The sequence below is a fragment of the Oryzias latipes genome, chromosome 2 (genome assembly GCF_053564925.1).
Source record: "Oryzias latipes strain Hd-rR chromosome 2, Olatipes_Hd-rR_3.1".
Taxonomy (NCBI): Eukaryota; Metazoa; Chordata; class Actinopteri; order Beloniformes; family Adrianichthyidae; genus Oryzias; species Oryzias latipes.
The window spans coordinates 28792330-28808498 of record NC_136238.1 but is presented as its reverse complement, the minus strand read 5'-3'; the positions used below and the strand labels follow the sequence as shown (position 1 = coordinate 28808498).

The 16169-nt window shown below is 42.5% G+C and overlaps 1 protein-coding gene across 1 annotated transcript in view; it reads right to left on the bottom strand.

Annotated features, from left to right (window-relative positions):
• LOC144986899 (uncharacterized) overlaps positions 1 to 16169 on the bottom strand; it is a 181993-nt gene that overhangs the window by 153478 nt on the left and 12346 nt on the right. Inside the window, exon 3 of the mRNA XM_078935573.1 lies at positions 8287 to 8736. Within this exon, the coding sequence (XP_078791699.1) occupies positions 8287 to 8736 (450 nt within the window). The remainder of the gene's footprint in view (positions 1 to 8286; positions 8737 to 16169) is intronic.

Genomic DNA, 16169 nt, shown 5'->3' with positions numbered 1-16169 from the left:
GCCCCACCCCCGGAGGCGCCGACACCCCAGGCCCGACACCACCCACCCCACACAGAGGGAGAGGAGCCAGAAAGCGCCGGCCCCCCCCGGAGCAAACTCCGGCCCCCACCCCCAAACGCCGGCCCTAGAAGAGCTCTGGTCAGGCCTCGACGGGACCGAGGCAGCCAACCGGCCGGGGAAACCGCCGATGGCCTCAGCGGAGACCCCGACCCGTCAACCCCCCCTGCCCCGTACCAATAGTGCCCCCCCCCCTCCCCCAGAATGCCCCCCCACAGGACAGGGCCTACGATATCTATCTTTAATAGATGCAGGGCTCCAGACTGCGACCAAATTGTGGCATTTTGCGACCAAAATTTGAGCAGACTGAATTTTACATCCAGTCACACATGCGAGACCAGTAAATTTGCCTCCCCCTCCCTCTGTAATTTTTATGCATTAAACGTGGAAGGGGCACGTCAATGATCAATGAAATGAGCAATGAAATCAATGAGACGCAAGCGCACACGCATGCAAACACACACACAAACTCGCACACATACTCATCAGACGCGAGCACACACTCGCGTTTCATTGAGTGATGCCTGTCTGTGAGGCGGCCAATGCGTGTCAGAAGAACAGGGAAAGCCACTGTAAGTGGCTAAAATGTGTGTATGGGGAGGGGCCTAGAGATAATCGAGCTCGCGCCAACATCTGTGGGAAGGAAACAGAGACAAAGCTGATACGTGCGTCTGAGCTATGAGCAAGTGTACTATTGATTAATTCTTCTGACCTGCGGCTAGTGTACCAGTAGAGCTGTGACGGTGTCGGATTTTTGATAACCGTGGTGATGAACCACCAAGGGGCGCGGTGTCACGTTAACCCCCCCCCCCAAAATTAAAAAAAAAAAACACAAAATCCCCCGTCGGCCGCATTAGAAATAAATACAACATATTTTCTTTATTAACAAGTACCAGTAACAACTAACTACTACCTATCTAGCTAATGAACTGACTATATAGCCTATATAGGTGTTGTAGATTGACTGTGACTATGTGGGTCAGCGCTGTATGTTGGGTGTGCGTGTTGATTCCTCTGCAGCGGACCACTTTCTAGCTACACGTGAGCCCTCACCTGTGCTCTCTGGTACAGACATCTTCTCAGAATATTATATATTGCCCATTAATAAACTGACTGCAGACACTTTGTCACCTTTCTGCTGGCCATGAAGCCTAGCACCCATGAAGAACGGGGGGCAAGAGGCCTTTATTCATACTGTTGAACCTTTAAATAACCTTTAAATAAATGTGAATTCTCCTTCGGGGTTCACTTCCCGTTCGAAACCCTCTGGCATCCGTATCGAGGATCATCTCACCATTATCTAGAGAGTAACCCAAGACAGGAGCAGTGGTCAATCGGTGTTTGAGTGTTTCAAAAGAAGCTTGGTGCTCAGCCTGCCAGTGAAAACGTGCATTCTTCTTTGTCAGATTGTGTAATGGCTCAGCGATAGCAGCAAAATCCTTAACAAATCAGCGATAGTACGAGGCAAGGCCAATAAAACGTCTCACCTCATGAATGGATTTGGGAGTAAGCCACGCCTGCACCTTACAGACCTCGTCTGGGTCAGTGGCCACACCATGCTCCGACACAATATAACCAAGGTAGGCCACTTGATGGCGGAAAAGGCAGCATTTAGAGGGTTTAAGCTTTAGGTTTGCTTGCTTGAGTCTGTGAAACACCTGACCCAGCTTCCGTAGCATCTCAGGGACATCCTTTGCTAGCACAATGACATCATCGAGATAAACTAGACAGGTGTCCCACTGCATGCCAGCCAGGACACGGTCCATTAAACGCTGGAATGTTGCGGATGCGTTGCACAACCCAAAAGGCATTACATTCCACTCAAAAAGACCATTTCGAGTGCAAAAGGCAGCGGCACGGCGGGCTCGTGGTGAGAGTTCAACTTGCCAGTATCCTGAGGCGAGGTCCAGGGTGCTGAACCACTTTGCAGCAGCCAGCGTGTCCAGGGTGTCTTGGATACGTGGCAGTGGATATGCGTCTTTGATGGTGCAGTCGTTGAGTGCCCTGTAATCAACACACAAACGATAACTTCCATCTTTCTTAAGCACCATTACTATTGGGGATGCCCAGCTGCTGTGGCTGCGGGTGGCCAGACCACTTTGTAGACTCTCACTGATCTGCTGGTCTGCGCACTGTTGTTTCTCACCAGCCATCCGACGAGGAGGTTGCTTCACTGGAGCACCAGGCTGTGTCATGATGTCATGCTGAACAAGGCTGGTGCGGCCCAAGTCATCTGGCCTCCTGGAAAAAACACTTCCATATGCACATAACAAGTCTGTTAGCTGGGCCTTTTCTTTGTCATCAAGATGGAGGGAACTTTGGGCATAAGGCTCCTAGAGATGCTCTGGGACTGCAGGCACTTCCAAACCAGGAGTGGTGGGCAGGTTGACTTCAGAAGCTGCGGGGTCACTGGACAGAGGAACAGCCTCCGCTGGCTGGAGAAGGCCTGCAATGGCACCTCCTTTAATAGTTACAGGTTTGTTACCAGGGTTAAAGAGGCGCAGTGGCACAACTTTGGTAGACGGGGCATCAACCAGGACCCTAGAGAGAAGAACTTTATGCTTTTCCACAAAACCTTTGGTGGGGCTGAGCATCATGACTCCCCTTTCAACGTCTCCAAACTTTACAGTCCCCTTGACCAAATACTCCTGGCCAGGCTCTATCACTACAGTTCGGGCTACCCTTGCAGCATATGATCTTGGAGCAGCCTCTTGTTGGAACTAAGGAACCTCCTCACCAAACAAAACAATGCGGTGCTTACCAAAATCAAGGCGGGCTTCAGCTTGTGTGAGGAAGGGGTGACCCAGCAATACCTCAGTGCCAGCTATGTCTGCAACCAGGAAGTTTACTTCCACTTGACGGCGGTTGATGTTGACAGGAAGCTGGGTCTCACCGAGCACTGGCACGTCCCCAGGCCCCACCCCAATTAAAGTCTCAACAACAGATGGAGTCAGTGGAGGTCTCACATCGGGGAGAATGGTGTTAAAATGGTGTAAAGGTAACACGCTTCTCCATGCTCCACTGTCCAAAACTGCGCACACCTCCAGTCCATAGATGCTCATGCGAATAGCCATTTCCCCACCTTGGGCATTAAGGTGGACAACAGCGGGTTTTGGCCGTTCACCTGGAGCACTTGGCGTGACTGTATTAGTCTTTCTTGGAGAGGACGAGCACTGACGTTGTATGTGGCCCCACCCACCACAATTATGACAGCGGACATCTCCCTTTTTAAAGTTTTTGCGCTGCTTTGGTGTGCCAGTAGGTGTAAAGGGAAAACATGGAGTAGGTGAGGAGTTCGGTGGAGGTGAAAATGGAGCAGCCACAGTCTCACTTTTCTCCCTGACGACAGCGGTGCGGGGTCTACGTTCAGGGAGGTTACGAGCCCCTTGCTGCATTACGCTTGTGACATAGGAAGAAGCCCTTTTTGTTATCTCATGGCAATGAGCTATCTCATAAGCTCTAGCTAAGGTGGGTGGCCTTTTTTCTAACAGTTTCTGGATTATTTCGGCATCACCCAGACCATTGGTGAAAACTTCAACAGCTATAGCATCCTGTTCAGCCTCTGATCGGTCACCATAAGCTACAGCTACTTTCCCATAAATGTCATCCCTGAACATGTGAAGAGGCTCATCGATCCTGCGAACTCTATGCCTCAGTTCCACTGCTGCCGCGGCAGCATGATCTGAAGAAGGTCCATAAGCAGTTTCCAGTTCGTCCAGCAGGTGGCGATAATCCCACCTGGCTGAGCGGGGGTTTCGGTGGATAATGGCTCCTGCTGCTCCAATCAGGCAGAACTTTAGCTGGACTGCCATTGTCTTTTCAGACCAGTGATTAGCCTCTGCGCAGGTTTCGAAACGGTGCAAAAACTCTCTCCAAGGTGTGCTCCCATCATAAGAGTCTGGGCGCAGTGTAGGAACTTTCTATCTTGAATACCAATCCTACTCGCTGTCTGGAGGAGAAGGTTTCACCCCAGACAAGAAGCGGCTCTCTGATAATCGTCCATATTCGATGGTTTCATGTGGGCCGGTGTGCTATGCACAAACTTTCCCCTGTGACAGGGGGAAAATGGGTTTGAAGCAGGATACTGTTCTTTAAGGCCGCATTTACACTGCATGGTTCAAGTGACCCAATTCCGATTTTTTCCTCTCGTGTGGCACAGATCGGATATGACCAGTGAGCGTGTAAGCAGGACAAAAGCGCATGGATCCGTTTTTCTCAGATCGGATACAGGCCTCTCTCATATGTGGAAATAAATCGGAAACGAATCGGATACGTGAATCTGCGTGTGCCATGTAAGCAGACAGATCGGATATTCCCCAGTAAATGCGAGTCGTACGTCAGTGACGTCAATTCAGGACACCACCAACTGAGATCACATGACTTATTAAGGTGCTTTTTGAGCTGATTTTGCTGTCAGTGTGTTTTCAGCTTCAGGCTTCAGACCGTAGTTGGAAACCGCTGTTATGTCCGGTCTGGACGCAAACGGTAACTAATGAAGCGGGACACCGTTGCTATGGAAAAGGCTAGAAGCCGTGTATTTCTTTGGGGGGCGTGTATGATGGGGACCGTGTGTGTGTGTGAGTGCGGAGCGGGGGAGTGTCGGAGAACCGTAAATTAAAAAGAAGGTGTCTCGCCCAAAAGTTTTGTAGTCTTTCTGGAGGCTGAGGGTTCAGAACGGAAAAGAGAACCCCGAGGAAATCTCCTGTGCGTTTCTGACTACGGTCAGAAAAGAGAAGTCATCGCGCAGGAAAGGTTCAACACTTGGATCAAACTGTTAGTACAGCATGTCTGCAAACACTTCCTCATTCAAAACTCAGAGAGAGCACATAAGACGGCCGACCAGCCCTCATTTTACTCCCCCGTGCATCCCCTCAGGAGCGCCCAAGGCAACGCCTCCTTCCGTCGCCGCCTTGCCTCCATGACAACCGCAATCACAAAAGTCCGAAAAAGGTCCGCGGAGGGCGGAAATACTGCTACGTAGTCCTCAGAACATCTACGTTTGATAGTTTCAGCATTGTATAGTGTAAATGCAAAAATCAGATACGGGTCACTTTTAAAAGATGATGTAAGCGGGTCGTCAAAAAAATCGGATATAGTCAGAAAATCGGATATGTGTAAAGGCGGCCTAAATGTCTTAGGAGCTGAACGCCAAGCATCCAGACCCTCACCAGGGCTATAAGTTTGATGGTTAGCCTCCACAAAGGGGTTTGTGCTGGCAGACTGAGCGGGGCTGTGTGGCGGTGAAAACAGTTCTCCTCCCTTAGCCAGTGAGCTAGCATTAGCAGAGCAGCTTTCGTCACAGAGAAAGGGGTTATAATGTTCACATCTAGCCTGAGCCTTGCTTTTATAGGTATTCAATGTCCCATGTTCGTTCTCTTGAACATTGGTTAGTGACATAAATGGACTGGAATACTTAGTTTTATTATGCCCGTCTGCATCATGGGGCTTGCGAGCGGCCGCCATCTTAAGTCGTTGTGTACCGTAATAAAAGTTCTGCTACAGTCACTTTGTTTCAAAAGTTTATGATCCTCTTGTTTTATTGTCTTGATTCTTAATGCTCACCGCTCTGTTAACAACTGAGGGTCCCTTCGTGGTCGCCAGTGTTGAACCTTTCGCTGCGCGAAGACTTCTCCTTTCTTTTCTCTCGTCTTTCCGACCGTGGTCAGAACCGCAGGGGAGATTTCCTCCAGGGCCGAAGGGAATTCTCCTTCGGGGTTCACTTCCCGTTCAAAATCCTCAACATCCAGAGCGGATTACGAATGACTCCCAAGACAGTTATTCTGGGAATGACACCTTCTCTTTATTGAACTAAGTGCTCCGTCCTCCGAACACACCATATATTTCCGCACACACCTCTGCTCCGCGCTCACACCCCCCCCCCCCCCCCCCATCTGCACCTGCACTCGCCCCGCCCCTTCTCTCTCGTGGCTCGCACCCCGCTCAGCACACACACACACCGCAACAATACAGACACGTAACTTTGCGCCGCACAAAATAGTTCCCAAACAAAACATGTAGTGACATTCATCGAAATCTAACAGCGCGCGTTCATGTTTGGTGTTACAGAGTGAAGGAGAAAAGTAATAAGCTGCCCCAACACAAAATCCTCCAGCGGGTGGCCGCGTCGCGCACTTAAGAACGCATGCAGCTTATAATGGAAATCAATACAATATAAATTAATAATTAGAAGGCAGTAAATTTGTCGTATTTCCTCGCAAGACGGAAACTTTGGTGGTAGAATGAGGATGCGTGCTTCTGAAAGCGCGCGTTAGTCTTAATATGCCTCTCCGCCTCAGTATGAGCTGTTATTTTATCTTTTATATTAATTTTAATCTTTTCTAATGTATGTCGCCTTTCTTTTATTCAATTGGCATTTTAAATTATTTTAATTGATCACTCAACTACAAAAACCATCAGGACACATGTCCCATAATGCATTGTTTTGTAGTCATCATGGTAGCTTTCAGTCAGTTCAGTACTAAATTTCCAGCTGTGTTCGGGTACGTTGGCACCTTGCTCCCACCCCTTTGTCGTGATATTTTTGTGATGATTGACAGGTCAGCAGTGAAAGTCATTGTCTAGAATCATAACACATTGATTGAAATGTATTGATCCTTTACTTTTTTGCTTTTGGTAATTGTGGCTTAGAGAAGATGAAAAGCTAAAAAAGCTGTCCAAGAAAGTCAGAAGACAAGACAAGATTTTATTGATCCCCGGAGGGAAATTCAGTTGTTGCAGCAGCCGAACAAGAAATATAGCAGTTAAAAAAAACAAACAGTCAGTAAAAATATGATAGTAATAAAAAGTGGAAGTAAAAGTACATAAATAAATAAATAAATAGGTAAATACAGCAGCAGTTTCAGGAGTCCTTAACTGTGTCATTCTATAGGCTAACTGCTGTTGGGACAAAGGACCTCCTGTAGCAAATCATATGTCTAAAACAAAGTTGTTGTTTTTTAGTTTGTTTTTTAGGAAATTTCATTTCTAAGCATTATATACTCACTTATGCCTCCCTCTAATTTAGTTACTGCATCAATATGGTATGGAGGCCATCAGCCTGTGGCTCTGTGTACATGAAATGAAAGCTCAGATTGCTATGAAGTTCATTAGAACAGTGGGGTTTCAACCCAGAAGTTTTAAGCATTAAAACTTATTTAAACATATTTAATTTTTCTGAGATACAGAACTTTTCCCATGTAAAATAAAGTCTTCTGCTGTGGTACAGAGGTTGAGAGGTCGACCTCTTGTCATAAAAGGTTAGAATTTAGAGTTTACACAAAGTCCTTACATTGTCAAAAAATAAGTCTAAATGTAAAGTAAAGTAATGTTCTCATGTGTGCGTTTAGAGAAGATACTTGACTAAAAATTTTCTTCATTCTTTACAAGAAAAAGGCTTTTCTCCTGTATGAGTTCTCATGTGTTGGTTGAGATGAAATAAACGACTAAAGCTTTTTTTACATTCTTTACAAGAAAAAGACTTTTCTCCTGTGTGAGTTCTCATGTGTGTTTTGAGAGAAGATATTTGACTAAAACTTTTTTTACATTCTTTACAAGAAAAAGGCTTTTCTCCTGTGTGAGTTTTCATGTGTCTTTTGAGAGTAGATATTTGACTAAAACTTTTTTTACATTCTTTACAAGAAAAAGGTTTTTCTCCTGTGTGAGCTCTCATGTGTGTTTTGAGATGAGATATTTGAATAAAACATTTTTTACATACTTTACAAGAAAAAGGCTTTTCTCCTGTGTGAGTTCTCATGTGTGTTTTGAGATGAGATATAGTACTAAAACTTTTTTTACATTCTTTACAAGAAAAAGGCCTTTCTCCTGTGTGAGTTCTCATGTGTGTTTTGAGATTAGATATAGCACTAAAACGTTTTTTACATTCTTTACAAGAAAAAGGCTTTTCTCCTGTGTGAGTTCTCATGTGTGTTTTGAGATGAAACATACGACTAAAACTTTTATCACATTCTTTACAAGAAAATCTCTTATCTTCTGCATGGATACTTGCGTGAATTCTGTACAGAGATTTGTTACAAAAGCTTTTGTCACATTCTTTACAGATATAACATCTTTCATCAGACCCAGTTTCCATGTAGTCAGATGGGTTAGTAATTATTCTTGAGTTTTTACCAGACTTGATAGAGGACAGTTTCTCTTCTTTTGGAGATTGTTTGTATTTCTTACCAAGATTTGTCTTCTTGGGATTTTTTCTAACATCAGAGTCACACTGACCTGCTGACATGTGAGAGCTGTCCACACTTTGGACATGACTTCTGTCTCTTCTCTTCCTCTGATCTCTGTTCTGTGGGTCTGTCTCTTCATCTGTAGTTGATGTTGATTCTGTCTCTTCATCTGTAGTTGATGTTGATTCTTCATGTTGGTTTCCTTCTTGATCCTGACTATCAGTTACATTAAAGCTCTGCTGATTGTTTAGATCTGCTTCACTGTTCTCATCTTCCTCATAAGTAGGAATCTCCATCAAGGTAACAGTCTCCTGCTTCAGATCAAGCTGATCTTCATCCTGACTGATGCAGACTTCCCCTGGTTCCTCTTTCACCTGTGGAGGTTCTTGTTCTTCCTGCTCTTTAGTCTGTGGATGTTCCGGTTCCTCCTGTTCCACTCTTAAGTTCCTCTGCTGGATGCAGAGATCTTCCTCTTCAGTCATCCAACACTGGGGGAGGGCTGCAGGGACACAAGTAGAGACCCTATTATATGTTATGGTGATATTATGTATTGTTAAGTACCAATAAGAAATATTGCAGTATCATTTAAAATATGCACAATAAAAAACGTTTAATTTTTTAAATAAGTTTCTTGTTTTCTTTAGCACAACAGTATAAAACTGTGTTGAAAAAGCCCCCCTACACCCCCCCCTCCGAGGAGAGCTGTTTCAGTCAGTAACTTGTAGTCTGAACCAGTTAAAGGTAGAAAATATTTTCTTTGTTTTCTTAAGGAAATGAAATTGCACACAAGTAATTCATAAATGGTACAAACAGGTCTTTAATGTTTTATAACTGTATACTCAAATTAAATCATGCTTAGATAAATGGGATAGATTTACTAGAAAGGGGACGGTGGGATTAACAGAAAATGTACTTTTAACCTGATTCTGTTTCCAATTATTTTGATATGAAATTATAAAAAAGAAAACAGTCTGAAAACAAATATAATGTTTTGGATTCTTGCCATTATTGACAGTAAAGATGCAGACATCTATAATAAATGTTTGTCACAGTCTCTGAGGCTTATTTCAGCACAACATCAGCTGCATAAGGTTAGGAACATGCTGCTAATAAAGTTACATTCACATGTATGTTATTGTATTTATTTTATTTAGAAATCAGCTACAGGACCGAGGTCTGGGGCCCCATCAATCGGGGTCAGAAACTTGCCTGTGATGTGTTGGTGGGTATGTTTATGTGTGTGTGTTAGCCTGGAGGTGCTGCTGGCAGCGCAGACGGTAAAAATGTGTCAAAAAGAACTTAAAAACGTAAAATAGAATGTAAAAATCTTTTGCTGTAAGGTTTGGCATATTAAATCACAATTGACAAATTACCATTTGCATGTGTTCATTAGAGTTACAACCTCAAATCAGTGATAACTGCTTTAATCTGCTGCTGGAAATCACAGCACGCTACAACTGAGTGAACTGCAAATACATTTAAAAAGAAAAAGACTTTTATTCAGAAGCGATCTCTTCGAGGTGTAAATGGAGACACGGCAGAGAGACGGCTGCCAAGAGACCGTGGTCAACGGTCTCTAGGCAGCTGTCTCTCTGCAATAGTGCAATATCTGAGGAAAGAACATTCTGTAAAAATCAATAATCTCTCAGAAATAAATACATTTCCACATTTATATGGTAATGAAGAATTGTCAGCATATTCATGCTACAATCAATACTTTAAGAAAAAAGTCAATATTTACTTTAATGTATATATTTGATTAAATTTTAATAGAGAAATGACTCATAATAAAGAAGCTCAATAGCTCTGAAGATACTGAAAGTATTTTCACCAAACTTTCTGTACCGAATAATCATGCTTTTTAGCATAGACTTTTGGACAGCTCCTCGTGGTTTGACTACTAACAATAAACAGTGTTGGGGGTAATGAATTACTTAGTAACAAGTTACTTTAATTTAGTTTAGTAGTTTACTTTTGTCAGTAATGGAGTAACGCAATGAATTACTACGGAGCCCTTGATCTGACATGGGTTAAAAAAAAAAGTTTTCCATTTCCACTAAATAATTAATTCCAAAAAAAGAATCGGACATACAGTCAGGTCCGTAAATATTGGGACAGAAAAATTTTCAACATTTAAGGCTCTATAAACCACCACAATGGATTTGAAATGAACAAGATGTGTGTTAATTGCAGACTGTCATGTCAGCTTTAATTTGAGGGTATTTACATCCAGATGTGCCTCCCACCTGTTAAGGAACCAAAAGTAATGGGCCAATTGGCTTCTCAGCTGTTCCATGGCGAGGTGTGTGTTATTCCCTCATTATCACAATTACAACATTCATAAAAAGAAGAAATGCACTGGGGAACTCAGCAATGACAGACGACACGGGAGATAACGGGAAACAACTGATGTGGATGAAGGAATAATTCTTTCCCTGTTGAAGAAAACTCCCTAAACGGAGGGTTTACCACAAGATGTAAAACCTTAGTGAGCCTCAAAACAGGAAGGCCAGACTAGAGTTTGCCAAACAACATCTAAAACCGTCTTCACAGTTCTGAAACAACATCCTATGGACAGATGAGACCAACATCAACTTGTTCCAGAGCCATGGAAAGAGAAGAGAATAAGAAGGAAAGGAACTGCTCATGATCCAAAAAATACTATGTCATCAATGAAGCATGGTGATGGTAATGTCATGGCGTGGGCATGTATAGCTGCTAATGGACCTGGCTCTCTTGTATTTATTGATGATGTGACTCGTGACAAAAGCAGTAGGATAAATTCTGAAATGTTTTGGACAATATACCAAAACCAAAGGCCGACATGGAAAGTAATATACATTGTGTAAAACTTTAACATATTATTGAAAAGACGTGGCAGTATTTATATAGGTGGGTAGTAACAGCAGTGAGTGAATGGAACCCTTAAGACCCCATTGGGGGAGAAAAGTCATTTACACTGCAGGTCTTGATGCTCATATCCGATTTTCTGACTATATCCGATTTTTTTGACGACCCGCTTACATCATCTTTTAAAGTGACCCGTATCCGATTTTTGCATTTACACTATACAATGCTGAAACTGAGGACTGAAGACGTTCCGAGGACTACGCAGCAGCATTTCCGCCTTCTGCGGACCTCCTTCAGACTTTTGTGTGACTGCAGTTCAAATCAAATCAAATCAAACTTTATTTATAAAGCACTTTTCATATAAAAATATAACACAAAGTGCTTTACATTAAAAAACAACAAAATCTAAAAAAAAATCATGATGATTTATTAATAAATAAATAAATAAATAGATAAATAAATAAATAGTGCCCCCATCCACGTACCTAGCCCCCCACTCCTTTCACACCTCCCACCCTTAAACTGATGGGGAGAGACAATTAGAATCCGGCTGAGCACAAGAACAAGATGCTGGAAACGCTGATAATCGGAACCTCCCCCTCCGTTAACACCCGCATAGACAGCCAGATGCAGCATCACAGGCATCCAGAGCTGCAGTGGCTGAACAGCAGCCAACCCAGAGGGAGAGGTTCCAGCTGAAGAAGCACTGGAAATAAAAATAAATAAAAATGAGAATCAAAAGGTAAACACATTGATAAAAACAATAAATATTTGAAATAAGGTAAATTAAAATTACGGTTTAAAAATCTATTTCAAGTTCATAAAACAAGACAAAATGGATCAATAAATAAATAAAAATAAGTAAATACATATAAATAAATAACTGAATAAATAGATAAATAAAATTAGCTAAAAGCCAGGTTAAAAAGATGGGTTTTGAGCCTTTTTTTAAAAGCATTTATGCTCTCTGCGGCTCTCAGGTCCTCTGGCAGACTGTTCCATAAACGGGGACCATAGTGCTGAAACGCGGCTTCTCCATAGGTTTTAGTTTTTACAGCTGAAGGTTCCTAATGTTGGTTTTTGGAAGACCAGCAAGCAGGGCGTTACAATAATTAAATTTTACTCATGATAAAAGCATGCATTAGCATCTCCATATTGGCAAGAGAGAGTAGTGGGCGGACTCTAGCCAAATTTTTAAGATGATAAAAACCAGTTTTAACCACCTGTTTTATGTGGGGGATAAAAGTCAGCTTAGAGTCAAAAATAACACCCAGGTTTCTGACTGTTTCTGAATGACTTAATGAAAGTTCCTGTAGCTTCAGAAACTGTTTGTCTCTCTTGGCTTCAGGACCAATAACTACAGTTTAAATTTTTTCCTGGTTGAGCTGTGGAAAGTTATTTTCCATCCATAATTTTACATCTAAAATACAGTTAAAAAGTGCTTCTATTGGTCGTGTGTCATCAGGAGACATAGCTATGTACAGCTGGGTATCATCAGCATAGCTATGAAAGCTGATGTTGTGGCTCCTGATGACATTCCTCAGAGGAAGCATGTAAATGTTAAAAAGCAAGGGGCCAAGGATGGAACCTTGAGGCACACCACAATTAATTTCATGGACCCCAGAAAAGTGTGTGTCCATGGTTACCATAAAGCTTCTCTCCATGAGATACGATTCGAACCATTTGAGAACAGTCCCTGAAAGGCCAAGACTTTTAAGTCTGTTTACAAGGATCAGGTGATCAACAGTATCAAAAGCTGCACTTAGATCTAACAGAGCTAGTACTGAGATCTGACCTGAATCCAAAGCACACCTGACATCATTAACGATTTTTAACAAGGCTGTCTCAGTACCGTGGTTCGTTCTAAAGCCAGACTGGTTTATCTCAAAAATGTTATTGTGTAAGAGAAACTCATTCAGCTGAATAAAAACAAGTTTTTCTAAAACCTTACTTAAAAATGGCAAGTTGGACACAGGTCTGTAGTTATTAAAAACTGAAGGGTCTAAATTAGTTTTCTTGAGTAACGGTTTCACCACCGCAGTCTTAAAGCCAGCAGGAAAAATACCCGTCTGTAGAGAGGAGTTCATGACATTTAAAGTCTCACTCTCAAAAGACCCATAAAATGATTTAAAAAGTGACGTGGGGACTTCCGGCTCTCCACCCAAGATGGCAGCATAGCTTCAGCGCTCCCCGACGTCATTAAATAAACTCCCTGGAAATAAAGTATTCTGAAGCAAAGTGATATTCTTTTAACATTATGGAGAACAGGGAGTTGATCCCAAGGAGGAAAAACACAGATATTGCACCTACTACCGAAGATATGGATGACAATTGAAACCGCTCCTCCAAACACGAGGCGAATCAAGGCAAAACCGGACCAGCTAGCCTGGAGGAAATCCTGAAAGAATTAAGAAGCTTTCGACGGGACAATGAACGACAACTTTCAGAGATCCAAAGAAACCAGCTGAAGGCCGAAGCTCGATTGGAAGAAGCTGAAACTCGCATTGATGATGTGGAAACAACTCTATAAGCAACATCAACGCTGCTAAGGAAACTTCTGCAGCGGCAGGATAACATGGAGGCTAAGCTAACAGAGCAGGAGGCTCACGCACGGAGAGACAATATCCGAATATACGGCATTCCCGAAGAAGCGGAGGGCACCAATATGATCGCCTTTTTAGAAAAACTGCTCTTCGAGACTCTGGATATCACACGTGACTCCGGTGTTAAGATAGAAAGAGCCCACAGAGCTCTAGCACCAAAGCCCACAACACCGCAGTCCAAACCGTGATCCATCATTGCCAAGTTCTCCAACTTCAGAGCAAAGGAGGAAGTTATAAAGAGGGCCTGGCAGAAGAAACAGACCATTTACAACAATAACCGCTTCTTCGTGGACCACGACTACCCCCCAGCAATCCAGAAGAAACGTATGGAATTCAACCAAGCAAAGAAAGTCCTGAAGCAGAGAAAAATCAGATTCCAGACGCCTTACCCTGCGAAAATGCGCGTATTCTACGAGGACCGAGCGCGCCTATACCAGACCGCAGCGTAGGCTACAGCTGACATGTCATCGCTGGGGCTCCCGGTCACCGTCGTCCCCCCTCCCACCGACCCCCACCGGCGGGAGCTACAACAACTTTCTGCGTGGAGGCGGAGGGAGGACGGCGCGGCGCAGAGGAGTACGGAGGAGTATCAACCGGGCTATGTGGAGAAACTCCAAGAATACAGGAGGAAACCACCAAAAGACAAGTAAAATGGTTAAAGAAGAAGTTCTTTGGAACTGGTGATTAATGTAAGTGTTCAAGGTGCCTTTTTTTTGTTTTTTTTCTTTTTCCTCCTGACGTTTAAAGTAAACAGTAAATTAGTCGGGACACACAATAGCTATGACAGTAAAGACAGCACAGCCATCTCCCAGGGCCCTGCCCTTTAAAGTGGGCGGGACTATCCCTGACTGGAGCTCAAACATCTCCAGCTCCACAAAGGTTCTGCCTGCCAGAACCTCTTCTCCAGAAGAACTCTCCCAGCAAAAAGTTCTTTTGTTCAAAATATTTGCTGAGAGAACACTCGTTTTTTTTTTTATTCCTGCTGTTTTCTATGTTCAACTCTTTCTAGTTAAACGGATGCATTGTTATTATGTAAAGGGACCATGTACCAAGAGAACTCTTCTGTCAGACACAAGATACCATGACAGATAATATAGTCCTATGTGCATCATATAATGTAAATGGAGTACTTAACCCCATTAAACGAAATAAGATATTGTCTAAACTAAAAAAGAACAAAGTCCAGGTTGCCATGTTACAAGAAACTCATCTTAACCCAACTGAACATGAGAAACTAAAAAGGATGGGGTTCTCAAAAGTCTATTTCTCATCTTATAAAACTGGACACAGAAGAGATGTAGCAACTTTAATATCCCAAAAGATACCATTTGAATTCATTTCTGAACAAAAAGATAAAGAAGGGCGATACATACTGGTAACAGGGAAAATAGATGGGGTTAAAATAAATTTTTTAAATGTCTATGCCCCCCCGGTAGTGAATTTTCCTTTTATCAAAAACTTATAGCATTGATGACACAGGCAGATGGTATAATTATATGTGGGGGGGACTGGAACATTAGACTAGACCCAAGGCTGGATTCATCAAGACTACCCCCCCAGAGCGCCTGGCAGAAAAAATTCAAAATGTTGATATCACAACACGGTATTATCGATATTTGGAGAGATATCTACCCAACAAGAAAAGACTACACCCATTATTCTCACACCCACACAGTATATTCAAGGATTGATTATTTCTTTGTTTTTAAAATGGATTGTGAAAGGATCCAATACGTTGAAATTGGAAGTATCGACATCTCAGATCATGCACCAGTACTACTTAATGTAAAAGTTGGTGCAACACACAAAAACCTACAATGGAAACTAAACACAAGTATTCTTAACAACCAACAATTCATCAAACTAACCAAATCAGACATCAAAACTCTTTTGGAAGAAAATCTTAACGGGGAGGTCAGCTGAGAAATTGTTTGGGACACACTAAAGGCAGTGATGAGAGGAAGCATTATATCTTTTTGCACGCATAAAAAGAAGGAGAGAGAAACTAAACTATCGGACTTGAGTAAAGAACTGAAACAACTTGAGAAAGAACATAAAAATCGTCCAGAAAAAAAAACTGAAGTAAAATTAAAAATTTTAAGAAACAAAATAAATGCAATGTATCTAAAAGGTATACAGAAGAAGATGATATACACAAAACAAAAATATTATGAATCCGGTCCCAAATTTGCCAAACTATTAGCAAGTAAATTAAAAAAACAAGAAGCGGACAACACAATCTACAAAATTAAAGACCCAAGTTCCAAAATTTGTGTACATAACCAAAGCGAAATCCAAAAAAATTTCTTAAACTATTACAAACATTTGTACAAACAACCAAACTTAAAAAAAAACCACCAAATACAGAATTTTTTAAAAACACTTAATTTACCAGTTATAACAGAGGATCAAAATGAGTTACTAACAGCTGAAATAACCGAAGGAGAACTGTCAAGAGCCATAACAGATCTCAAGGCAA